This window comes from Podarcis gaigeae, assembly GCF_964106915.1.
Source record: "Podarcis gaigeae genome assembly, chromosome: 8".
Taxonomy (NCBI): Eukaryota; Metazoa; Chordata; class Lepidosauria; order Squamata; family Lacertidae; genus Podarcis; species Podarcis gaigeae.
Window position 1 is genome coordinate 62,034,553 of NC_139684.1, and position 26,448 is coordinate 62,061,000.

The window sequence follows — 26,448 nt, forward strand, 5'->3', positions numbered from 1 at the left end:
GTGATGATAAGAGTTAGGTTGTAAATGCCATTTTGAATGTTGTAGTCAGTGAATGCTTTGTCACATTCCTTTCTTGCTTTCACTAGGCCCCTGTTGGAGCCTCCACTTCAGAACCCTCTCTGGCAGCTGCATTCCCCAGTCCTGTTGCAAACGCTGAGAAAGTCGAGCCATCCAGCAACACTTCTACCCAGCCTTTCTCGTTGGAGGATGCCATTCCAACTTCTAGCAGTCTTCATGGGAAGGGTATGGGGGAAACGCAGCTGGTTACTTCTGTTCCAACTGGCACTCCCACCAATGATAGTAATCCTGTAGTCCCAACAAACCCTGCTGTGCAACCCAGCACTGCTGCCCCAACGCCAGGTAAGAGCAACTGTCGGCTGAGGAGATGTTGTAAGCCTGCCTTTAAATGCTACTGACATAGTTCCACAATCTCAGCTCTTGATCTGACTGTTCATTTGCCAAATGTTTTGACAGAAGTTTTCTTCTAGTGCTTGTTTAAAACATCACATCTTGCTATCTTAGTTCGGAAGAGGGGGAAAAAACCTTTTGGTGATATTGTACAAAATCTAGGAACGTATCATTCTGGTTTTGCACTTTTCCACAGCTACTCTTTTGTGTTGTGCATTGCTTGATTAAGTGAAATAAACCTTTTACAGTGCTTGGCCTCAGATGAGAAATTATTACAAAAAACTATATACAGCTGCCTTTTCTGGGACCCACCTCTAACTTCAACCTTCAGTTTGAGATCTGCTTTTAATTTTTACATTTTACATCTCTGTTTTCTACATTCCCATTCCAACTTTGTCATTCTCCTTCTCTGGTGTTCTACTGTTCCATATCCCCCCCTTATTCTGAAGCTAAAGTGCCATTTCATTTTTGTTGTATGTTTGTTGCAAGGGGGCAATGAAGGGCTGGTCTGTTTGAGAAGAACTGGAGTGCTTTTAAAATTGAAACAAAGCATAAAGATCAATTTCAGTGATACCACCCCATATGCAAAGGTACAACAAGTACCAGAGAGTTAACTTTTATGGGATCTGCATACTTACTTGGACCCTAAAATGCTTCTCAGTTTCCAGCTCAGAATAGTGCAAATTCTTGCTATGTTTGCAAAAGGCTAAGCTTACAGTTGAATAAATAGAGGCTCTTGTCCCTCTCAGTTTGAGAAAGAGCAGCTAAATATGTCTCCTGAAACATATCTGATTCAGCTCTTCTCATCTCTACTGCACCTGGCTGACATCTCCCTTCAGTACAGAGCACAAAGTGCATGTTGAATTTTCCAGAAAGATAGCAAAGAGTTTAATTTCTGTATGATTCTGTTGGTTTGTATTCACTTTCAGTTTAAAATCTCAAATGGCATCTAAGTTTAAAGGATGGGATGTTATAGTTTAATAATTTGTAGCTTGTTATTTCTAAAGCTTTGCAACTAAGGGCTTGTGGTGCACTTTAATTGTGAGACGTGGGATGATTTCTGCAAGCAATTTCTGTGCCCGGGGTTATTACGCACAGCTTGCTTCTCATCAAAAACATGCATTTCCGTATTCCAGGCTCCAGAATATTGAAAACTGCTGTAGTTAATTGAGAAGCATATGACTCATTCACACAATGGCCCCTTTTGGATGTAACAGGTTTAAAACTATTGGTTAGCATGGCATGCACAACAAGCAGCAGCAGCAACCCTTAAGCTTAGTGTGGGTGAGGGAAGATTGGAAGCTTTCACTTCTGGTTTAAAACAAAACAGAGTTTCTCATTGTATCCAAATGTGTTGGGGTGGAGGACTCTAGTTTGTTCAAACATGTCAAGATCAAGCCATACTTTAAACAAACCAGTTTAGACATAATCAGTGCTTTTTTTCTGGGGGGATACATGCCCCTAAACATTTTGTGAATCTAAGTTTGGCTTCATTGAGGGGCAGTATTTCAATATGAGTAGGAAAATGAGAGTACCCCTAACCTTTTTTTTTTAAAGAAAAAAGCAGTGGGCATAATGAGACGCTCTGGTTAGTTCAGAATGGAAAGTGGATGCTTTTGATCTCCTCCTTACAGTCGTGCCTTGCTGCATCTCTGTGCTTTTTAAAATGAATACATACTTCTCAATGTGTTCTACTCTCTCATGCTTTCCCCTTCTTTTTGAAGTGACAATGTCATATCCTTTTTGTACAACAAAATGGCTGTTGCAAGGAGGAAATGAAGGGCTGGCCTGCATGCAAAGTTCAACCATGAGTTACCATCACATCCAAACAGAGCCAATACTTCTTCCACAAGCATCTGGGTATATGAATGGAAAATGTAACATGTGAAATGGCCTTGTCTTTTAATTTTTAATTCTCTCTCTCTTACAGTTATTAAGAAACTGGCAGTTTCTGCTGGAGACAGTGTTGAAGTAACACTGCCAAAGAATGAAGTGGAGCTGAATGCATACGTCTTGCCTCCACCACCTAAAGGTAGAACCCAGGGGGCTATGGCACATAGTATGTGGTAGCAAACCTGAGTTTGCCACCTTGTTAGTTTTGCTGGAAGAGATGCATGCTCTTTTAATGACAGCTCAAGATAGGTGATGAAGCTGGAAACGCTCAGTCAAACCTGCTTGGTAATCAACAGGTAAAGCCTGGTAATCAATAGGTAAAGCCTGCATGGCAGGAAGAAGTTCATCTGGGCTAATTCCAAGATACACTGGCCAGTTCTGAGCCAGTTGTGTGTACACAGCCTCCACACACTGAATTCCTCTTTGAACAGCTTTTGATATATCCTGAGAGTGCAAATATTTACAAGAGTCCAGGGGAGGCTCATGGTTGCTTAGATGGGCATAGAAATGACTCGGCTGTATATATTTTGGGTGCCAACTGTTACCATTTTGTGAGATGGGTTAAAGCACATGCCAAATTAAGTTTTCACAGTTAAGGTGGAATAAGTGCTCTGTTGCCCTGGCATAACAAATCCACTTTTAAAAATAGTTTTGCAGTTAAGTAAGTGCAAAATATACTGAAAAATGTGGGATGAATGAATTATTAAATGGGAAGATGTGTAAACTCCCCAAAAGCAAATCAGAATGAATACAGGATGAATGGTCATTTTCATATAACTATCCTGTAAACAAATCAGAGTACATGCTCAACAGTCATAGTCTAACTACCATGTTATCTTTGTAGAAGTAAATCAGGAGTAAAGCTACATAAACAGGTCATCTGGAAGAGCTCTGTAAATACTGTTATATATATTTGGTGCTAATTTCATTTTATTTATAAATAAATTTCCTTGCAAATAGAAATATAGATGGTCAGTTGGAATAAGCAAAAATTTCCAGCCCGCTAAATAAGCATGTTATGTTGGTGGAAGTGTGCAGTGGTGAAGCTGCATGCTCTGCTACCGGGGGTGGAGAGCAGTCGGGGGCGTGGTGCGCATCCTGGGGGCGTGGCACACATTCTGGGGGCATGGCACTTGACACGCTCGGGGGGGGTGGTGCAGCGCGTGTCCGGGGGGGCGCCACAATGGCACCCTACCAGAATAGTGGTGCCGGGGGTGGTCCGCACCCCTGTTCCTCTGCCAGTGGAAGTGTGCATTTTATTTTGCAGTATTTGATACATGGCTTACACTTCAAGGTTTTTTGGGATGGGATGTTTTAAGTGTATAGTCTCCCTTCTTTAATTTTCGTGCAGTTAATTAGATTTCATATAGCAGGATATTCTTATATTTTACTTTCCCACTCTGCAGTGATGGGAATGGACATTCTTTCCCAAGATTTAGTATGACATATTCTGGCCATAATCAGTATGAAAAGATTTCATTTTTTGTTTTTCAAATCTCAGCTTATATGAGTATTCCTTTCTATTGCATCAGTTTCACTCCCAATATGTGGTGGACCACCACATGTGGATATAACACAATTTAGTATTCTGAAGTGACATTAGTTTTAATCTAGGCTTAAGCTTCTGAGCTGCTTTGATCTTCTCATTTAGTTTCTTTTGATAGTGGGCTCTTCTAACCTCTGGTTTGTTTGTTTGTTTAGGGACTAGTTACTCCTATGACTGGAGGCTGATCACACACCCCACTGACTATAGTGGAGAGATGGAAGGACAGCACTCACAGATTCTCAAGTTATCCAAGGTGAATCTCTTGCTTTTTGGCAACTCTTAAATCTAAAATTTCAGTTGTAGGCTTTTGCACTGTCGTGCTGCAAGGTTAGGGGAAGCAAATGTTACAGTGTGTAACATATATATGTATTGAAGCTGCTTTATGCTGTCAGACCATTGGTCCATCTAACTACATATTGTTGCGTTGCTGAGTCCACAGTAGACAAAAAAAAAAAAAATATCCCCACTTCCACCTGAGCACAAGGCCCAGGTAATACAGGATGTTAGGGTCCAAATAGAGAAGGGATTTATTCTCTTCTGAGCAGATGGCATCAATGGCTCATATCTCTCATAATTCAGTATATGTCAGTTGCTTGATGTGAGGTACTAACATCATTGTGGTGGTCTAATTTAGGGGTGGGAACAGGTAGACACAGCCTTGCCCATGTCTAATATGCCCTGTTCATTTTCTTTGCTAGCTCACAGTTGGCCTATACGAATTCAATGTGATAGTAGATGGTGATAATGCTCATGGAGAAGGAATGGTGAATGTGACAGTTAAACCAGGTATGCTTAGCAGATACATTTACAGCTTGTAGGTTATATATTTCCTTTTTAAAAAAGCAATTTCCACAAAAGCTTGAGATGGTAGACAGCTGGGGGGAGACTGCAAGTTCTCCAGGGAGAAATTTTGGCTAAATTTGCCGTGGGAGGGAGGTGTTGGGTGAAACAGAATGTGAAAAAACATTCACTAACTTTTGCCTTGTTTTATGGTGGGTGGCAGCATCAGGAGTGCTCATCTTAGTGGCTGTCATTTTCTTTCCTGCTTGGCATAGCTTTGTGATTAGGCACACCTAACTAATTCACACTTCCCAAAACAAATTGTGATCCAAAATGGGGCCAAATTGTGAGCCAGAATTTGCTCCAAATTTGGTTGCTATTACCAAGGCTGGTCATAGCTAATATTTTTTGGAAGGTCATAGGATAGAAGCATTGCTCATTTGCTCTTATGTACCCATTTGGTCCTGTCCCCTCCACCCACAGTACTGTTATCTCTGGCTATACAAGTTTTTCTTCTATTTCAGTGCACTTAAGACTGCAAAACCAGGGAACTGAGAGAGCAGGATATTTGTGCACAGGAGTCCACAAATGTTTGACTCAGTGGAGGCTAGTCCATTAGGGCAAGTGTGGCACTGTCCCACCAACCTCTGCCTGGTTCAGTCCGGGGCCACCATGTCTGCTTCTTATGTACAACCAGTCCTAGTGGCAGCAGTGGCAGTCAGCTTCCTTCTCCTTAGTCTCAATGTTTATTTTCATTTTATTTACTTATTGTGTTTATTTGTTTCTTTTTCAAAAAATGAAACAAAGCACTCAGAGCGATGCAAAAGGGTAAAACAGCCTAAAATACACCAGTATCTCTCTCTTTTTCTCTCTCTCTCTCTCTCACACACAAATCCAACTTCACCCCACTGAGATATAAGCAGAAAGTTAATATCTAAGGGCCAGGGTGAATAAAAATGCTTTTGCCTGGTGCCTAAAATAGCTAGAGGTGGTGCCAGGAGTGGGTGGTTGTTCCTACCCGTTAAAGGATGTTGAATGGCTTATAGTCCAAATTCACATCTTCCTATCCTTCACCTAGGAAACGTTGGGTACAACAGGTGTGTGGGTGTGTATTGTCAGCAAATCTAGAAACTTGGTGTTTGTCACTTGGCCATTTCCCCATTAATGCCAGGGTTGCCTCTCTGCCTGCCAGTTTGCAATTTCCACCAGACAATGAAGTCGCTGCTCACCAGTGCCTCTGCTATCAGTGCTTACCTGATATGACCGAATTCAGTCTGGGTGCTTTCCCCTCCCAACAGATGAACAGTGCCATGATAGTATAGCCCAAGCCAGATGCTGCAAACATAGCAGGAGGCCTTGATCATTAAGAACCATTGATCTAGCACACTAGTCTTCAGTTGGTGGGTCGGGACTCATTAGTGGGTTGTGGCCTGATCCAAGGTGGGTCACAACAGGAGCACTACCACCATGCAAATGAAAGATTAAAAAATGGGTCTTCCAATGCATGTTTGAGTTAAAAGCAGGTCCTGTGTCTGAAATGGTTTGAGATATTTGATCTAGTAGAATAGTAGATGATCCTTGGAAGGATTAGCAGCCAGGTGCTGCTGCTCCCCTCCCCTCCCAGGGAGTGGTAGAAATACCTTTACCAACACTGTTTCCTTCAGAATGTCACAATGGCATATAAACAAAGATGAGAATGGCCATCCAAGTAAAAGAGCCTGTATTTCACCAGCTATAGATCTCTTGGATCCTCTTTGACTATGAAAAGGGAGTAAGTAGGCCTAATGGCTTCTAATAGCCAGTGATTGACTTCTAGAATGGAAAGTACCAAGATTCAGGTCTCTGCTGACTAAGATACCCCTTTTCTCCCTCATTCCTGTTGTGTGAGAGCTGGTTTTGATTCCTCAGTGGCAAGAAAGGCAAACTATGTACAGTGGTACCTCTGGATGCGAACGGGATCCGTTCCAGAGCCCTGTTCACATCCTAAAGCGAATGCAACCCACATTTGCGGGTCGCAATTTGCTGCTTCTGCGCATGCGCGTGACATCATTTTGAGTGGCGAAACCCGGAAGTAACACGTTTTGTTACTTCTGGGTTGCTGCGGAGCGCAACCTGAAAATGCTTAACCTGAAGCAACTTTAACCTGAGGTATGACTGTATTACTATTCTTGGCATAGTTATTCCTCCAAATACCACTAGGTGCTGCTAGCAGGGCTTAATATGTTCCAAGGTTCCTCAGAGCTCTGTACTGTAGCAATGGAAGGTAGTGACTTCTATTGATCGTGTGGAAAGTGCCACTTCCTGTAAGCACTCAAAGCGCTTCACCAGCTATATATCTGTGATCCTTACAATAATCCTGTAAAATAAGTTAGCAATTTCCATATTGCAAACAGTTTGCAATTTCCATATTGCAAACAGGAAGGTTGAGGCTCAGTGAGCTCGCTTGCCTAAAGTCACCTTTAGTCTTAACCGTTTTAACCACAAGTTCAATAATATATTAATATGTACAATTTAATATGTACAATTTATGTAGTTTGCGAGTGTTCAAAGTGCTTCTTGTTTATTGTTTTATAATCCTTATCCCATGTTGCAAATTGAAAAGACGTGGAGTAGTTGCTGAGGTTGGGAGAGACCATCTTTCCTTAAGGCCATTTAGTGAGTTCATGGCAGAGGTGAGGTTTGAGCCCTGGACTTCCTGATTCACAGCTCCATCTCTTAGCTATAATGCTGCAGTTTACTAGGATGGGAACTTTCTATGGTGGCTGTAATAGTTCTGTTTTTCATCGCAGAGCCTCGAGTGAATCAGCCCCCTGTGGCCATTGTGTTACCCCAGTTCCTGGAGATCTCACTACCAACTACCTCAACAGTCATTGATGGCAGCCGTAAGTACCTACTAAAACTAGTGCAATCTATTCCTGCAAACCTCAGATAAAAGTCATGGAGGAGACCGAGTGAGACTGTCTATTAAGGAACGGGATTCTAGCGGAATGTCGCTGATGTATCATTAGGATCAGTTCAAATCATGCACTGACTGTTGATCAATTTGTGGGCACATGTAGATTTGTAGCTACTGGTCTTCACTGCCAAATGCATTAGTTAAACTAGGGCAGCCCCAACTCAGTACAAGGAAAACATCTGCTCACTGGACTTGTTTAAACATATAAAGCTGCTCCACACAGAATCAGCCTTCTGGTCCCTTTAGCTCAGGGCTGGGGTATGTTTTTCAGCTCAAGATCTGCATTCCCTTCTGATAACCTTCTGGGGGGCCACATGCCAGGGTGGGCAGAGCTAGAGGCAAAAATAAGCAGAGCAATAGATGTGTGTTTTTCCTTTGTACAGTTGGCTAGCCCCCCCCCCCCCCCAGGCCAGCAAGAAGCAGTTTTAGAGTTCAGTGACACATTCTAGCAGAGCAAACTCAAGGAGAGTGCAAAGCCGCTCTAGTGAGGGGGTGGCAGAGGAGGGGGCCAGACAGAGAGGCTTGGAAGGCCACATTTGCCCCCCCCCCCCCAGCGTGAGGTTTCCCATCCCTACTTTGGCTTATTATTGTATTACTGATAGTGGCTCCCCAGAATCTCAGCCCTTCTACCTGAGACGTTTTTTGTTGAAGTGATGTGGGATAGACTCTGGGACCTTTACATTAATGGTGCATGGATTCTACCAGTGTGTTCATTCCTAGTTTCATTCAGCAATCCCATTTCTGGGGACTATCATTCATATTTTAAATACTCTTTCTTTTATCACATGGCACATTAAGCATAGCTTGACAGTTTAAAAATAAAATTAACTCTTGTCCCTTGTGAAAGTTGCTATACTGGTAGTATGGCCTTAAGCTACTTTGTAAATAGATTTTAATTCCTCCTGAACTTACTGGGAATGTGGCTTTATCTGTCTTCATTGAATCAGATAGTACTGATGATGACAAAATAGTCAGTTACCACTGGGAAGAACTGAAGGGGCCTCTACGGGAGGAGAAGGTATCGGCAGACACTGCGATTCTGAAACTGACCAATCTGGTGCCAGGAAATTACACGTTCAGGTAAGACAAAGAACCTGGGGTCATACCTTTGGTTTGGATTTTCTAGATCTAAAGCATAAGATAGATGACACAAACCAATTAATGAAATCAGCCCTTGGTATGTTAAACAGCTAGATAATCCTTTGTTCACGTGAGCCAAAGAAAACAGTGTATCAGCTAACAATTTACAAAACAAACCAGCAACAACTTTTTGCTACCTAGTCACATTTTATAGTTTCCCTGACCGTGGAGGTTGAGGTTATTGCTATATTCATAAAATTGTAATCTCCCAATTTAAACTGTTATGTGTGACTAGATAGCTAATGTGAAGGGGGGGGGAGAGAATAGTGGAAGGAATGCATGTGCCATAGAGCAGAGCTTATTTTGCCCCCAGCTCTAAACCATTTTTTTCACCCTCATTATAAAAATAGGATTTGGCATATAACTATTGAATATGTCACTGTGATTTTTAGTCGGGGATAAAAGGTTCAGGAATAAATTGATTATTCTAAGGCCCATCTGAAAATGAATATATTGGGTAAGGATATCTTTAGATGAGTTTCCTTTATAAAAGGTTCAAGGTAGCTCAAGAAGAGTTCTCCTGTAATAATTCAATTTTCTTTTGGTTTAGTGTAGCCGACCTCAGCTTTATTGTTATGGAATGAGGGTGATTCTGTGTGTGTCTGCCATTTGCTTCATAGTTGAAATATTCAGTAGGTTGAAAATTGAAATTGTATTTGCTAAGCCTAGCAAAAAAAAAATCTGTTTTAGTATCCTCCATGGGTAAACTGTGTGTCTCAGCTTTGTGTTCTCTCCCTGGGAATTGGGGATCCAGTAAAGTGCTTCAGTTGGTCCTCCCCAATCCCGCTGCTGCCACACTAGCCAGAACTAAGCTGTGGTTTGGCATAGTGTTATGTGTGAATCTGAGCTTGTGTTTTGCCTTCTCTAAACAAATCACAAGTGGTCAGCCTTGGTTACTGCTTGTGTTTTGGTTGGGAGAAAGACAAACCAAGAGCTCAGGTGTGCATGTAATGCTCATCCAAACCATGGCTTAGCCCTGGGTTGTGCAGCAGCAGGAAGACCGGAGAAGGGAAAAGCAGCTGCGAGTTTCCTTCTGGGTATCCACACACCTGCTTGTTCTTGCTAAGCCAGTGTGGCTTAGCATTATGTGTGAACTGGGTTCTTTCCACCTCTAAAGGCCTGTTTCCTCATTGCTTTACCAATGATTTTAAATAAATAATGACTTGCACAGCCCCATTACAAGCCTGTTTTTAGAAGGGGAAGAAGTTGAGAGTGTGCTGTACAGCAAATGATCCAAATTCTGGTTGGAAAGATTTTTGTGCTTTTACTTGCGAAGTCTGCACATGCATTCGACTATCTCAGTTGCTAAGCTCTCTGTCTCTCTCTTAATCCTTAGGAAGAGAGTTTTGTTAATGCATTTTGAGAGTCTTTTAAACAGATATTTTGGCTTCAACAGTGAATACCAGCTTTTAAATTGTTTTAATTGCAAGCAGGACTGTGGGTAGCCTCATTCTATTATTTTTTATGTTTTTCCAGCTTGCAGGTCTTGTATGGGTGACATTTGATGAGAGCAATTACAGAACCCACTAGCATATAATATGAAATTGTCTGAACTGTAAATTATGTGTTTCCTTCCTGTCCACACACCCCCAGCAAATTATGACAGGCTATTCATGCATATTGACCTTATCAGCAGTAATGAGGCCAGGAGAGATACACATATGAAATCATCAGACGGTTGGTCCATCTAGCGCTGCACTGCATACTTTTATCCTTTTAACTGCAGAGCTTGATGCTCATCCTGATTGGGACCCACTAGACACAAAGCATGGGCTCTGCTACTAGCCTATGGCCCTTCCTTATAAAGAGAGCTTCTGGATGAGGGGCTTTAGTGTTACCATTGCTGCTTCAGTTCCAAGCCTTTTCCTTGCCATGTGGCTCCAACCTCCCCTTTCCCCCATCTGTAAATGAAAATAAATGACAGAGGGACTCTTTGGAAATGTTCATCACAAAGTTGGCTAATTAACAGTGCTTTCCCAAAGAGAATTTAATACTTTACTGTAGGGCCACTTCTCATACAGTATGTTAGAGGTAAACAAAAGGAAGTATAGAGAAAACAACTTGGCCTGTGTAACTCATTGCACAGGATGTTGTGATGATATCCATTAGCATGCATACATGGTTTTTTTAAAAAAGGATTCAGTTGATTTATTAATTAGGAGCTACTAAATGTGAGTGGCAGAAGACTGACATGACTTTTCAGAGGCAGAATACTTCCCACAGTCAGACTTCAGCAATAATGGGATAGATACAGTAATTCTTTGTTTTTGTGAACTTGCCTAAAGCACACTAGGCAGACAAAATGCAATTTATTGGTCTGAGCCAGTTCTCTTATTTGATTAGCCATTGCCTAAGAGAGAGCTGGTTACACTCATCACTTGATCCCTGGCACATGTGAATGGGTTGCCTCAGATATAAACCACATATAACTTTCAGTTCACCTGCATTTCAATGGAATGGATTCATAATTTCAGCCACTAGTTATCCTGTGTATAGAAATTTTATTATGTCATGTGTGATTTTGCCTGAATAATTCATCCATGTGAAAACAGGCTCTTCAGAAAAGCCAAAAAATGATATGTGTAATCATTTTTTTTAAAATCCAGTATTTTTTTTTAAAGTACATTATTCTTACATGTGTAAAACCAGTGCTCTGTCAAAAATAGGTTACTATTGATGAATGAATTCTCAACTCGGCAAGAGTGAGAGAACAAGATTTTTAAAAATAGACTTTTTGGGTCTGTTTGACACAGCTTTGAGTTTATTTATTAAAGGTGATTTTTATACTACTTTATAAAATAATATTTTAAGGTATATGGCAAAATAAAATACACAAACATTACAAAAATCTACAATAAAACCATTATTATTTGTGAATATACTTTGAGTCTGTAAATGTGTATCTGGCATTTTGATTTCTTTATTTTCTTGTTATAAATACGGACATGTTTGAATATAGCTTTAGCTGCATGTTGTACATTTGTTTAAAATAGCATCACATTTTCATATTTGCATGCTTCCCTCCTACTTGTTCAGGCATCCGTCTTTGCCCCCCCCCCCCCAGTTTATACATATTCAGCTTAAACCATTAATTTTCTTCCCTTTCATTTGGGGCCGGTGGCTCCCTTTGAGCTTTTCCCTTTCTGTCCTGATCTTTGAATTCTCTTCCTTCCTCCCTCTTCAGCCTCACCGTGGTGGACTCGGATGGTGCCAGCAACTCCACCACTGCCAGCCTGACTGTGAACAAAGCAGTGGATTACCCACCCGTAGCGAACGCAGGCCCTAACCAAGTTATCACTCTGCCCCAAAACTCCATCACCCTCTATGGGAACCAGAGCACAGATGACCACGGCATTGTCAGCTATGAATGGTCCCTCAGCCCCAGCAGCAAAGGGAAAGTGGTAGAGATGCAGGTAAGATTTTGGGGCTGCATCTTGAGAGGAGTCAACACACTTCAATAAACATTTCCTATTATGTTTAAGTTCATGTAAATCAATTTGTTCAATCACTGTAAACACCTCTGACCCAACAATTACTTATCTAATCAACATTTAAAAAATATAGTGTGTGTGTTCAAACATTGTACACCTAGTAATTTTGTGAGGGCATGTCCCTTCTGTCATGTCTGGCGGCTAATTTTGTTTCTGAGCTTAATTTACTGTATGCACTTTGGGTACATGCTCTTTCTATGTGTTCTTATTAAGTTCTGTTGGATTTCTAGTATTATCCTTCCAGCCCACAGCAGTCAGCCTGATGTTTATTGAAAAGCCCACACACAGGACATCAGGGCAGTAGCACTCTCCCACCTGTGTCTCCCAGTATCTGATATTCAGGAGCATGCTGCCTTTGATCCTGGAGGTGTTACATAGACATCATGACTAGTAGTTCTTAGCATTCTTCTGGTCAGTTTGTCTAATCCCCCTTTTCCAACCTGGCAGCCACAACTTGTGGCAGCGATTTCCCTATCTTCTGTGTAAAAATAAATAAATGCATTTATATAAAGTTGCTTATATCACATACTTCAAAGTCGCTTACAGTAAAACAATATTCCTGATTCCTGCATTGCAGGAGGTTTGACTAGTTGTCCCTCGGGGTCCCTTCCAACTCTTCAATTCTATGAAGAAGAGTCAGTTTGGTGTAGTGGTTTGCATGTTGGACTAAGACCTGGGAGACTAGGGTTCAAATCCCCATTTGTCCAGTGTCACCTTGGGCCCGTCACTGTCTCTCAGCCTAGCCTACCTCACAGGGTTGTTGTGGGGATTAAACGAGGGCAGAAGGAACCACATACACCACCTGCAGCTCCCTGGAGAAGAAGGCAGAGGAGAATTGTAATAAATAAATAAACAAAGTGGGCACAAGTGTGATTAAAAGTTGTAACTGCTTTTCTAAACCCAAGCAATGAAGAAGTCCTGGCCTGGAGTTCCAGAGGCAAGAGGCTGCCGCAGAAAAGGCTGTTTTGCATATTGGCACCTTAATAGCTGAGGGGACAGTGAAGAGCTCAATTCTTAGATAGGATTGTATGGTGGATAGTAGTCCTTCATTAGATGATTCTGGGCTCCAGTATTACAAAAAAGGGAGGAAAAACTCCCTGTTCCAGGCATAGTAGCCAGCATGATGCCTTCCAGATGTTGGTAGGCTACAATTCTCACTGGCCATGCTGACTAGGACTCATGGGAGTTGTAGTTCAGCATCATCTGAACTACAGATGGCTATCTATGCACCTTACAGTCATACCTCAGGTTAAAGTTGCTTCAGGTTGAGCATTTTCAGGTTGCGCTCTGTGGCGACCCGGAAGTAATGGAACGCAGTACTTCTGGGTTTCGCTGCTTGTGCATGCGCAGACACTCAAAATGAGGTCATGCGCAGAAGCGGCAAATTGCGGCACGCGCAGATGCGGGTTGCATTCACTTCAAGATGCGAACAGGGCTCCAGAACGGATCCCATTCGCATCTAGAGGTACCACTGTATTGACTTTATCCTGGTTCTGCATGACCTACACATCTCTTTCTTGTCCTATCTTTTGTTTTTTCAAAACCAAAAGAACCCCAAGCATCTCAAGGTGGATAAATTACTGGATGGTTCCAAGGCATAATTGGAGGGCACATATTGCAGCAACCTTGTGGAAGCCAACCACATCTGGGGCTGGTCATTAGCTAGATAGGAGACCACAAGCACATGCCCCATGTATCCTCTAAATAATTTTATTTATTTCACAAAATGTATAAACCACTTGTTTAAAAAACTCCACCTGAAACTGGTTTATATAACTTTGCAATGAGTGGTGCATTTCTTAAGCCTCCTTTTACTTTCTTTCTTTGTGAATGGGGACTTAAATTCTTGGTATTTGTCGTTTCCAAGGGAGTGAGGACTTCAACTCTGCAGCTCTCTGCAATGCGTGAAGGTGACTACACCTACCTGCTGACGGTGACGGATTCTGCTGGCCACCAGTCCACTGCTGAGGTCACAGTGATTGTGCAACCCGGTACGCTTAATAAGGTTTTTTGTTTGTACAACTCCCCCCATTATATATGAGAAGCCTGTATTTGACATTAATATATTTGGGACCAGGGTTAAGGGGGATGCAGAGATAGTGACTGCATACACAGACATTTAAAGCACATGACTCCCCCCCAAAAAAAAATTTATCCGGAGAACTGTAGTTTAGCCATCAAAGAGATATAGTTTCCAGACTCCTTAAGAAAACCCTTAACAAAGTTCCCAGGATTATTTGGGAGAAGTCGTGTGTTTTAAATATGGTGTATGTGCAGCCAGTGTGTGGGGCTGGTGGAGAGCAGCTGGTTTTCTCTTGAACCTAGATAAATGTTTGGTAGCTAATCATGTTCAACACTGGGACAATCTGAAAATAAGCCAGCTGCTCTTCTAGACAGGCCATGATCCAGACAAAGGAACATATTTATAGGTACCATTGATTTCAACCATTGAGACCAATGGGTACTCCAAAGCACGTAACTTTGGATCATTCCCTTTTTTATTTTTTTGTAAAGCCTATTTTCCCCAAATAGCAGTGCCACCCACTCCCTTCAATTTCAAACACAGCTTGCTGTACAGCACAGATAATTGCTATTCAGGAAAAAGCAAAAAGTCAAAGGCTCTGCTGGACCAAGCAGAAAGCTAGTCTTGCAGTTTTCTGGATTGTATGCCCTTTGATTTGTGTGGTGCTATGAAAATGTCAGCCTAATTTCTGAGTCCTGTGAGCTTCCATTTTGTGAAGAGACACAAACCTATTGTCAAACTGATCCAGAATGGAAGACACTGCAATTTTTAAGCTGGGGGGAATCTCTTGTGGTTAAGATCTCCACCGCCCCATGTCTTAACTAGATTTCCTGCTTAATCTGATTTCTTAAACACTGTTTGAATCTGGCAGAGAGCATATAATTCTGTGGCCCACTCACATTCTTTTAATCATTGACTATGCTGTTGCATATGCATTGGCCCTTGGTGTGTGAAAAGTGTTAAGATGCTAGTACTACCTAATGAGTGGTTGCTAGTACTACCTAATGCAGGAATGGGGAACCTCTGACCTTCCAGCTGCTCCTCAGCTGCAACTCCGATCAACCCCAGCAAGCATGCCCAGTGGCTAGGGTTGACAGGAGTTGTAATTCAGTAACATCTGGAGATTCCCCATGCCTGGCCTAATAATTGCTCTTCTGTTGTAAGCTTTCTGTTTGACTTCCTTTAGTAATGTTTTATTTTGAAATCTTAAAGATAATGTTTTATCTTCAACCACTTTGATTTTTTTCCTTAAAAATATAAAGCGGTCTAGAAAGGAAATGAGGGAATAGATAAATAAGCTACAAACACAATTGTAATTGGATTCCTATAGTTTGTGAGCTGTGCATCTCCCTATGTTCCATCCACACTACTTGGTGTGATGAAGCCATGTAGATGGAGAAAGGACCGTTTAGTTGAGCATGCAGGGTTGTTGTATTGTGTGGTTAGTTTTTTTCATTTTTCTGCTAAGCCTTTCTTATTTATGCTCTACTATGTCATTACTTTAATTTTTTTTAAGGCTAAACATTATCTTAATGCTAATTAAATGTGTTGGAGCAGGGACACTGCTAAAATGATGTTGACCACAATGTTTTGAAGTTAATCTTGTACCAACATTCTTTTTCATTAATGTGTATAGATAGATTGTTTTAGTGCAGCTTAAAAAATAAACATGCTGATAAAATGACACTGACTGAAAAGCTATAGTGAAGATTTAACAAAGTATGAACGCATGGCAATAGGTTTTCCAGCCTAATATGTTATTGCCAAAGTCAAAACCACACCCCTTTTTAAAAAAAACCCTGAAGGGTTTCATGTAGGCAGTCTATGCCTATAGAGATTTTGGTGCTGTTGCAATCTTGGTACACACACTGATTAGATTTCCTGAAGTCTGAAAAAAAAATAAGAAAAGTACAGGGGGAAACACAGGACAATAACAATATATGACTATATGCCTCATAGAAAATGAGTGAACAAAGCATGGCATTTCCAGGGTACCCTTCTAGTGTGGGAACATCCTTGATTTTGTTTTACTGAGGGTTTATGAAGGGTTTGTAGCTCAGAGATTAACACAAGCTTGCGTGTACAAGGTCCCAGGTTTAGCTCCCAATCTCTGTGATTAAAGGCTCTCATGTAGAAGCTGGAGAATGCCCCTGCCTGAGATCCTGCAGAGCTGTTTCCAATCAGCGGAGGTAACACTGGGCTAGATGGACTTGCTTCAAGGCTGCTTTGTATAGTCATGTGAACAATGCTTGTCTGTCACCTTCCACATCAGCATCCAGTTCATTTCAAGAGTGCCTTCATATCTCTCTCATTTTGTGAACTTTTGTTCAGAAAACAATAAGCCTCCCAAGGCAGATGCTGGTCCAGACAAAGAACTAACTCTTCCTGTGGACAGCACCACTCTGGATGGCAGCAAGAGCTCAGATGATCAGAAGATTGCATCCTTCCTTTGGGAAAAAACACGGTACATTTCCCTGTCTCCCTCTTGCATACACATGATAATGCAGAACTATGCCGTATCGTACCCTAACATGCACAGTGTATGTAGAATCTTAAAAAACAAAACAAAACCACTATTATTCAGACCAGCCTAAGCCAGCAGGCAGTAGTTGTGCCTCCTTAGGATGGGAGAATTGCAAGGGCTCCCAACTAATCAAATTGGGGCGGGTGGGGGAATGGTGCCCCCGCCTAGTTTTCCTGATTACACCTCATTTCCCCTGTATTCCATACAAGTGAATAGGGGGAAAGCTTTTTCATTCCATTCACTTTTATGGAATAGAGAAGAGGGGCTATGATCAGGAACAGGAATGGAATAATCTCTCAATTTCAGTTTGCTCGTTTTCCCATGTTTCTTCAGTAAGTTGTGAAATTTTGTTTAAAAAAAATGCTCATGAAACTAAAGCTAAATCCTCAGTATTTTAGCATGAATTTCCCCCTTAAAATCACATTTTTGCACACAGTTTTGCATTTTTGTATGTTACTTTCACTAATATATTGATTTTTATGCATATTGTCCTTTAATATTTGCATTTTTGTGAACATTCTTTGGTTTGAGAACTAGGTTGCAAAATTTGAATGTCTGCGGATTTTGATGGATGTCTGTGTTTCAGTTCTCATATTGTTTTGGAAAGTGTGAATTGGACAGATTTGGCATTACATGAGAACTGAATCAAATTTCTTCTCCAATCCTACTCAGGAAAACCCCTGAAGAGAAAGCAGTACCCTATCCCTGTAATATACAACAAGATACAGGGAAGAATAAAAAAATGCTTTGCCTACAGCACAAATTATCTTGGCCTAGCCCAATGCACCTGGGAGTCTAGCATCTTGGCTGAATGTTCAAAGAATATTCCTCTTCTTTTCTGTGCAAAAGTTTGACATCTGCATGCTGATTCTTTTGGGGCTTTTTGCCAGGGGCCCAGATGGTGTGAAACTGGAAAATGCCAACAGCAGCATCGCCACAGTCACTGGGCTTGAGGTCGGGACGTACGAATTCACGCTGACTGTCAAAGATGAGCGGAACTTGCAGAGCCAGAGCTCCGTTAACGTCATTGTCAAGGAAGGTGGGTAGCTGGAGGGAACACAGCCTTTGGCTAAGAAGGCTCCATGCAAGGAAGCTCTTCTATTCATTGCAATCCCTTGGTGATGAAACAGAAGGTAATATGGTCTGGGGTGATAAGCAGTGGTGGAGTAGGACGAGGGAGACATGGGCTGAAATTCCTTCTTGGGCCAGAAAGCTTACAGGGTGGTGATGGGTCAGTAACCATATCTCAGCCTTCCCCAACCTGTTACAACTCCCATCAGCCCCAAACAGCATAGCTCTGCTGGCTGGAGTGATGGGTTGCAGTCCAAAACATCTTGAGAGCAACATGTTGGCCAAGGCAGGGCTAGCTTAACCTCACTGGATTGTTGTGAGGTTGTTGTGTGATAGCCCTTGTTTAGCCCCCTGAGCAACTTGACAAACAGACAAGAGAACATTATTCTTGTTTTCCCTCTTCAGTCAGTCTTGGATTCCATCACTGCCCAAACCATGTGTCTCTGTCTCTCCAAACGGCCAGATGATCTCATTTTTTTTCTGGGCCTTTCTGTGAGAGAATGAAATCCAAGCACTAATGCCTGTTAAAATGCTTCTACTGTTCACTTGCAAAATCAAGCTTTTGAAAAGAGGCTCTACAGAAATAAAAGAGCTCTACCTGAAGGCTTCAGGAAGTTGATCATAATTGCCCATCATTATTACTCATTGCTCCTTCACTACATTTCAGTGTATTAAAATCTGGTTTTTATCTTGGTTATTCCCATGACAACCCTGTGAGGTATGGTACAAATCTCCAGCCTGAAGCACACTTGGTTCTGTCATGCCTACATTCACTTCTCCCAGCACTTAAACGGCAGGAAGCCTGAATCACTGAGCCATGTGATGCACTTGAACTTCCCTGCTATGCAGGTGAAGGTGGGCAGTCAGATGAATGTAAGAAGAATCTTGCTGGATCAGACGGAAGGCCCACCTAGTCCTGCTCTTTTGTCACACAGTGGCCAGCTTGATGCCTGTGGGAAGTCCACAAGCAGTACATGAGCATCATAGCACTTTCCCATTCATGTTCACCAGCAAATGGTATCCAGAGGCATGCTGTCGCTAATCCTGCAGGTACCATATAGTAATAATGACTGGTAGCCATTGATAGCCTTATCCTCCAGGAATTAGTCTGATCCCCTTTTGAAGTCACCCAAGCTAGTAGCAAGTTCTGTCTTTTAACCATACATTGTGCAAAGTTCTTCCTTTTGTCTGTCCTGATCTCCTACCTTGCAGCTTCCTTGGATGTGTGTGTGTGGGGGTGTGTGATATAAGTATCTTCATTTCAAGGTTCAGGGTATCCTGAGGAAGGCCTCAGATGTGGGACAGGGGCCTGTAGTGTGAGTGGAGCTCTGGAGAAAATAGACAGAGGTGGCTTGCATAAGCAGAACTCAACTCATATGCAAGCTGTTGTTGTTTAGTCATTTAGTCGTGTCCGACTCTTCGTGACCCCATGGACCAGAGCACGCCAGGCACTCCTGTCTTCCACTGCCTCCCGCAGTTTGGTCAAACTCATGCGCATATGCAAGCTACCTCCACCTAATTTCAGCCAACTCACCACTCTTAGCGTAGATCCCTGCCTTGCATGCTGAGCCTTTCAGAGGGCACTGCAGAGGGCAGGAAATGGAGGAGAGCCGGAGGAGATGGAGAATTGCCCCTATGCAATAAACACATACAGTCCATTGCACTTTGCCAAAGACAACCCAGTGAGCTACACAGCAGGTCTTCTGACCTGGATTTCCCAACCAGGTCACCTGGTATTATTATATTCTTCATCAAACATAACTAAGTGATTAGAATTGCTAAAGAAGAATTAGTCAACTTTTCCTTAGTTATGGATGGGTTACAGTTTGCTGAAGCTCCTTTGTATTCTGATCCTTTGTCCTCATTTCATACTCAGAGATCAATAAGCCACCCACAGCAAAGATAGCTGGGAATGTTGTCATCACCCTTCCTACCAACACAGCAGAGCTTGATGGCTCCAGATCCACAGATGACAAAGGAATTGTTGCCTTCCTTTGGACTCGGGATGACGTCAGCCCTGCGGCTGGGGTGAGTAATGCTGCTATCTATTCTGCAGTGTTTACTTGTGTGCAAGTGACTCATCGAATTTTAGTAAAGCTTGGAAAGTGCTACATGAGTTACTGCACTCAGCCAAGAAGAGAGAGACCGTCCAATGTACTGAATTTTCTTTTTCTTCAGGGCCTGCTTAAATCTTTCTAAGACCAGTTACACAGAGGTGCTTTTTGGAGCAAAATGCCACAGGGGAAAGCATGTTAGTTTATTATAGCAAATGCAAAGAAAGGGTTGGTTAATGGGAGCTATGCCTCTGAAGTGCACTCAGTTTTGACTTAATTTTTAAACCTCTTCTTCTGACTCATGAACCTTTGAAATGTCCCTGATTTTTTCACTATACCAACAAGTGTGTCTTGTGACTAGGACTGCATGGTCTTCAAAATTCTGAATTTTGCTGCATGTTCTTAGAGTTTAGATGTTATAAGTCAAGATAGTCTCAGTGCTCCAAACACTAGTGATTCCTTCAAAGTCCTGGTTACAAAAGGGTATCTGGAAGAAGATGGCTTTTCTCTTAAGCTGTTCGCTAAAAAAACAGCCTAGCTTGCTTCTATCTCTCCTCTGCCTACAGGAATCTGGGATTGTTACAGCGAGGGAGGGTGTGAAATGTTTCAGGAAAATGCAGCTCTAAAAGAGGTGACCCTAGACCAGAAGTGGGAACCTGTGGCCCTCCAGATGTTGGTAGACACCAACTCACATCAGCCCCAGCCAGCATGGTTAAGGAAGATGGGAGTTGGAGTCCAGTAACATATAGGAGGCTATAGGTTTCATACTCCTCCCCTAGGTCTCCCTGGGACCCTGCACTTCTGATATATTCCCTTGTATTTCATAGGATTGCAAGGTGCATCATCACCCTTGTATGTTTTTGTTAAATGCAGGAGGTGTTAAATAACTCAGACCACCATGCGGTGCTGTTCCTCTCCAACCTGGTGGAGGGGACATATTCATTCCATCTCAAAGTGACTGACGCCAAAGGGGAGAGTGATATGGACAGAGCCACAGTGGAAGTAAAACCTGGTGAGCTACAAATACACAGGCACACACACTCACATGTACTTGATCTTCTGGAAGAGAAGTTATTGCTAATTAATCATAATATTTAGCATTTATATGCACACTTTTAAAAGTATTCATTTATTGGTTTTCAATAATATATGCACATTCCTTTCGTGTTCAGAGCACTTCACAAACAGTACCTTAGTAATAATGGCCTACATATTGTAAAGATTATAGCTCCCTATTGTAAATGTGGAGATGGAGAAGGGGGGCATACATAAGCCCTCCTTAATGGATGAAGTGAGATTTGGACTGAGGACTTCCTAGTAGGGATGCGGGCGTTGGTTTGGATATGAAACTACCTTACTCTCACTCTCACTTCTTGAAACAGGATGTGATTGTGAACCAAAATGCAACTATCCTTCAAAATTCACACTTCTCCATATTTTGTGAATTTTGTACAAAAAACCCCACATGATTGGGAATACTGCTTGCAAAAATGTGTGTATCAGGGAAAATGCACACTAAAATGCTGACACATATTTGGGATGACTTTTTAAGAAAGCAAACTGAGGGTAAATTGACTGGTCCTCCCATCCCAACTTCCCAGCTCACCCTCTTAGACATTACTTTACACCAGCTCTCGGGACTAAGGCCCTGTATCAGTCTGATTACACGAGAAGTATGATTGATCTTCTACAAGTTTACTCAGAAGTAAATCCTGTTGTTAGACATGCAGCATACTGGTTAAAGAATACCAGATCCCTCTATAGCTTCATATATGGCTCTCTTTATTTACATCTGTTCATATCTTTTTAATCTTTTTTATTGATTTTTGAAAATATAAACATACAACATAAAACAATACAAAATCCAAATTCTGAGATTACTCTGAATCTCCTGACTTTCCCCCATCCCTTCCATGGGTCCTTTTGATTCTATTTTCAACTGCATATCAGTACTTCTCCAATTTTCCATCTTCCTAAGTTTACATCTGTTGATATCTTGACACAACTGTAAGAACTGGAATCCCATTTGTAATTGGATGCAGTAATAATTGTTGCAATACATGCATGGGAAAGGTTTTGTGACTGCCTAACACTGAGAAAATGGGTGTAGTATCTGTGATACACTTTTTTCAATAGCCAGAGGGTGGTATTAACATAGACCTTTTTTGAGATAAGATTTGGAGGGCAGGTGTTAAGCAGAATCTGATGGGGAGCATCAGGAAATGGAAGAATTTGGGGGGGGAGGGGCAAGAGGTCAGGAGCTGGTTCAGCATGTGATTATAAAACAGTCTAGTTGCTAGAAGCTGTGCTCTTCTCTTGGAGTTTTTCCAAAGGCTGAATCTCTTGGATGCTCTGCACAACCTGTCTATTTGGGTTGGCTTCTGTGCCAAGCTGGGGATGCAAGGATTCACACAGCATGTACATTTGCTCATATTTCTATTTGAATAAATGTTGTTGGGAATGGGGCAAGCCAAAATTTTCAAATCAGCTGGAATTCATGAGTGAGATGGTACTTATGCATTCTTTTCAGATCCAAGGAAGAACAACCTTGTGGAGATGATACTAGATGTGAATGTCAGCCAGCTGACAGAACGGCAGAAGGGCATGTTTATCCGTCAGATAGCGGTTTTGCTGGGAGTCCTGGATTCAGACATCATCGTACAAAAGATTCAGCCTTACACAGAGGAGAGGTAGGAGACCATGGAGAGGATCTTAACCGAGACAACCTAGTTGTACCCTAGAAGTTGCAATTTGCTCATTTAAAAACAGACATAGGAAAGTGATAAAACACAGCACTCCCTTTTTGAGCTGGGTGCTGGCGGTTGATTTTCAAGATTGAAATATTTTGTGGATAAGTTTGTGTGCACTTGTGGTTCCTTGAAAAATATTCATTCATAATGAGAATTTCATGGCGGGTACAGACATAGATAGAATGCACTCACTGTATGTCTCATGTTAACTTCTCCACAGTATCAAGCTCAGAGGAAACCTGCTTTTCCCCAGGTTTGCAGCAGAAGCTGGGTTTGAACAGTGCTGGTTCTCTGGCCTTTGTATCTGCCATGAAGCCACCACTCCTCTCTCCCCATCCTCCCCCACTTTCTTAGAACAGTAAAACAGTAAAAACCTGAAGAGAAAGTGCCAGGCATTTGAGCCACTGACCATGCAGTTGTTTGGAAACCAAAGCTAAGGGAGATAGCCCACATGGAGGAGGAGGAGGAGCACCCCACATTCATTTCAGAGCCAGATGCATGTGTCCATTGAAGACAAAAGGTGGGGGAAGGGGCGCTTAGCTATAGCCACACACACAAAAAGGCTGCACATAAAACTGTTTTCAGCCTTAAAGTGCAAGTTCAAGCACCCTGTGTGTGGATATATTTTCATAGGTTTATGTTGTCAGCCTTGCTTCACTGCAAGCCAAACCTCTTTAGGTTTTGGGGCAGGAGGACAAACCCAGGCTTGGAGCCCTGGATTGCATTGTGGAGCCTCATGCCCTAGGTTCTCATGCGTCAGGAATCGCAACAGCACAGAGCTCTTGCCTAAGCTAGTGCTTGATTAACCCTGGCACATTATCCAGTCCTTTCAGAAATCTGGGCATCTGAACTTCCTGCCAAGTTTATCCAGACTGAATCTTCTGATACATAAGTGAAGTGTTCACTTTTCGTTAACCTTGAAAAAATTCTTTTGCTTAATGACATGAGCCAAGAAACAGAGGTGCTCTGGGCTTTCAGTTCTAACCCCGTCCCCCCTCCCGCCACCTCACATCATCCCAGTCGCAGACCAGTCATTTACCGTTCTTCCTCCTAGCAGACGAGGAAGAGGTTTGCATCTGATCAATATATATTTGGCTGCAGTTAAGAAAGCATTAAGTAAATGGAATATGGATGCATTTTCTTTTTTGTGCTCCCCTCCCTCTCTCTCTCTCTCTCTCTCTCTCTCTGTCTGTCTGTCTCTTTTTAAGGAGCACTTTTATCTGTGCCAGGTGGACAGGATGGGGTTTTGCATGGCTCGATTCTGGTGCTGCTGCTTTGATTTGCTGTTAAGAGAGGGTTCCAGGGGGGCTGTTTCACATTTTGTCCTTTTTGAGCAGAGCTATGCATATTTTGCTCTGGGGGAAAAAATCTGAAGTCTGCAATGGCAATAAATCATGCAAACAAAGCAGATATATGTGTGTCTGGTTCCTTGGTTTTGCATAATTATTTTGCTTCCAGGAACTGACTTCTCAAAGAACATAGATTCACTTCCAAAGAAACTTGAGGAATTAATGGAAAAGAAGGCTTGTAGGGGCGAGACCTGCTAAAGATTTTGTATCATGGAAATCTTTCTTTGTGTTCTTCCCATTCACCCATCCCAACTCCCAGTAGTTGCAGTTTTCTGGAGAGAAACCTTCTATTTATGCTTCTTATATCCCCAATTTTCCTGTTAATTGCAGCACAAAGATGGTGTTCTACGTGTGGAATCAGCCTCCTCATCAGATCTTCAAAGGGCATGACATTGCTTGGTCACTCAAGAATGAGCTGCGGAAGCAGCAGCAGTCAGGTTTCCTCATCTTCCGAGTGCTGGAGATCAATACAGTCAGTAAGTCAGAGGAACAGCTGATGTGGCTGCTGACCATTTCTTGTCACCTTGCACCACCTTCTTCCAGTGAGAAGTTTCACTTTCCCTGTGTCCAACTTCCCCTAAGGCCATTGCATCTGTAAGTGCACCATATCTGGGGTGGGGTTGAGGATCACAGTAAAAAATAACTTGCTTCTGACAATGGCACCTTATATGGAGCCTATCTCAATCAGATTTGTCAACACTGAATGACAGTGCCTCTCCAGGGTTTCAGACTGGGAACGTTCCCAGTTCTACCTGGAGATGCCAGGGATTGAATCTAGGGCATTCTGCCTGCAAGACAGATGCTCTGCCACTGAACTATGGCCAGCGTAGTGGACCCCAATTTCTCCACCTAGATAAATTCCAGAGAGACTGAATGATATGTTCCACCAACAGACATCCTAGCAATAATGTTTCTGCTAGAAACCAACAGTGATGGTTCTTTTCCTACCAAGCTGAAGAATGGGAGAAGATATGGTTGCTTATAGCAGCCTTCACTAACCTGGTGCCCTTCAAATGTTTTGGACTACCACTCCCTCAACCTCAGCCACCATGCCTGTTGTTCTGATCACTTCATGTATGTTATTTCAGGAATCACTGCAAACAGGAACCCAGTAAATTAAACCAGAGTTATTCTTGTTTATTGCAGGTTGCAGGGTGGGGGTGGGATTACAAATCTGCCTAAAGCCACATAATTTGAATCTGTCCCTGGGCATTACCTCATTAGGGTGGTGTTGTTGTTTTTAACTGATATGATTGCTTCTTACCTCCTTGAAATGTATATGATGCCTGCCCCCAGTTGTATTGATACCACTATTGCTGATCCTTTCTTCTGGGAGTTCTTAGACTAGTTTTATGCCAAGTTTTCTGAGCTATTGCATTTTACTACCATGGTTCATGCCATATGAACCAGCAGCACAGTGCTATTACTGTTTTGATAGCACGGGCTTCAGTCCTGCATATCCACTTTAGCACCCTTTTCCTCACCTTCCTTCTCCACCCTATCTTTGACCTTGCAGTTGATCTATGGGAAGAAAAAAGGTTTTATCCTCCATTCTATTCCCATTGTCAGTCTTTTTTTTTCTTTTTCTTTTTTGGAAGCTACTTCCCATTGTGCACTTCTAAATCTTCATGGTTCCAAGTATAAGTTTTCAATTAATAATGCTATCTGTGCTGCTTTCTTGACCTGATGCAGGGTGCATGCTGAACTGCTCCCACTTCTGGGGATGGCACAAGAAAGAGGGAATTAGGCATAAATGTGAGAAGCAAAGCGGCAAGAGCAGACAACTGGCAGTGTAACACACAGTGGGAAGTGGAGGAAGAGCTATAGCAGGGGATATGTGGAGCTCTGTTTTTGTGAAGGAGAAGCCAAAAGCCTCTTGACAGCTGGCCGCCTCTGCCTTTGCCATTGTGACACAGACATCCACACACCATTCTGCTAACTCTCAGTTGCATTATGGGATTTATGTTCTGCAGGAAGTTCACATTATGCACATTGGCTGGGGTTTGGCATCTCTCAGGGGCCATTGAGGCTGAAACCTGAAGTTGACTGGGTGCTACTCATGGACCAAGAACAAACAGTGATGTTGTATAAGGAAAAGGCAGCCCTACTGACTATTATTATAGAGCTGGCACTCAAGCTTGGATTCAGCAAAAGAGACCACAAATATATTTTTGAAACTTGGAAAGTGAGAGAAAATGGCATTGGGGGCAGGGGAAGCCCCCAGTGTTTGCACATAACTTTCTGCACCAGTGTATATATGTGTATGCATGGATCTAGGGTTTTTTTTGGGGGGGGGGCATTCAAATATCACTAGATGTTTTTATTGCACTTTTCAATGGCATGTAGCACAGACTTGTCTTATGAACAAGGGCCTGCTTGCATGATATTGATCAGTGTCCCCCACAAGCACATCCAGTATATCCAAGTGGGATGTGTGCATACTACAGTGAGCCCAAGATAAGG

At 42.3% G+C, this 26,448-nt stretch overlaps 1 protein-coding gene and 1 long non-coding RNA gene across 4 annotated transcripts in view; one reads left to right on the plus strand and one right to left on the minus strand.

Moving 5' to 3' along the window:
* The window catches only part of KIAA0319L (KIAA0319 like), a 55,889-nt gene that overhangs the window by 23,848 nt on the left and 5,593 nt on the right, over positions 1 to 26,448 (plus strand). For both annotated transcript variants that reach the window (XM_083751633.1, XM_083751634.1), the window contains exons 4-17: positions 87 to 360; positions 2,339 to 2,440; positions 4,003 to 4,100; positions 4,546 to 4,633; positions 7,417 to 7,509; positions 8,531 to 8,663; positions 11,908 to 12,136; positions 14,082 to 14,205; positions 16,569 to 16,701; positions 17,652 to 17,800; positions 19,709 to 19,860; positions 20,760 to 20,898; positions 22,417 to 22,576; positions 24,316 to 24,461. In XM_083751633.1, coding sequence (XP_083607759.1) covers positions 87 to 360; positions 2,339 to 2,440; positions 4,003 to 4,100; positions 4,546 to 4,633; positions 7,417 to 7,509; positions 8,531 to 8,663; positions 11,908 to 12,136; positions 14,082 to 14,205; positions 16,569 to 16,701; positions 17,652 to 17,800; positions 19,709 to 19,860; positions 20,760 to 20,898; positions 22,417 to 22,576; positions 24,316 to 24,461 — 2,020 coding nt within the window. The remainder of the gene's footprint in view (positions 1 to 86; positions 361 to 2,338; positions 2,441 to 4,002; positions 4,101 to 4,545; positions 4,634 to 7,416; positions 7,510 to 8,530; positions 8,664 to 11,907; positions 12,137 to 14,081; positions 14,206 to 16,568; positions 16,702 to 17,651; positions 17,801 to 19,708; positions 19,861 to 20,759; positions 20,899 to 22,416; positions 22,577 to 24,315; positions 24,462 to 26,448) is intronic.
* Positions 1 to 26,448, minus strand: part of LOC310850454 — a 64,742-nt gene that overhangs the window by 10,325 nt on the left and 27,969 nt on the right. The window contains exon 3 of one of the 2 annotated variants that reach the window (XR_014567331.1): positions 12,148 to 13,026. The exons of the other annotated variant lie outside the window; for it this stretch is intronic. This is a non-coding gene — a long non-coding RNA (uncharacterized lncRNA). Of the gene's footprint in view, positions 1 to 12,147; positions 13,027 to 26,448 lie in introns of those variants that run through there. 2 annotated transcript variants of the gene reach the window in all.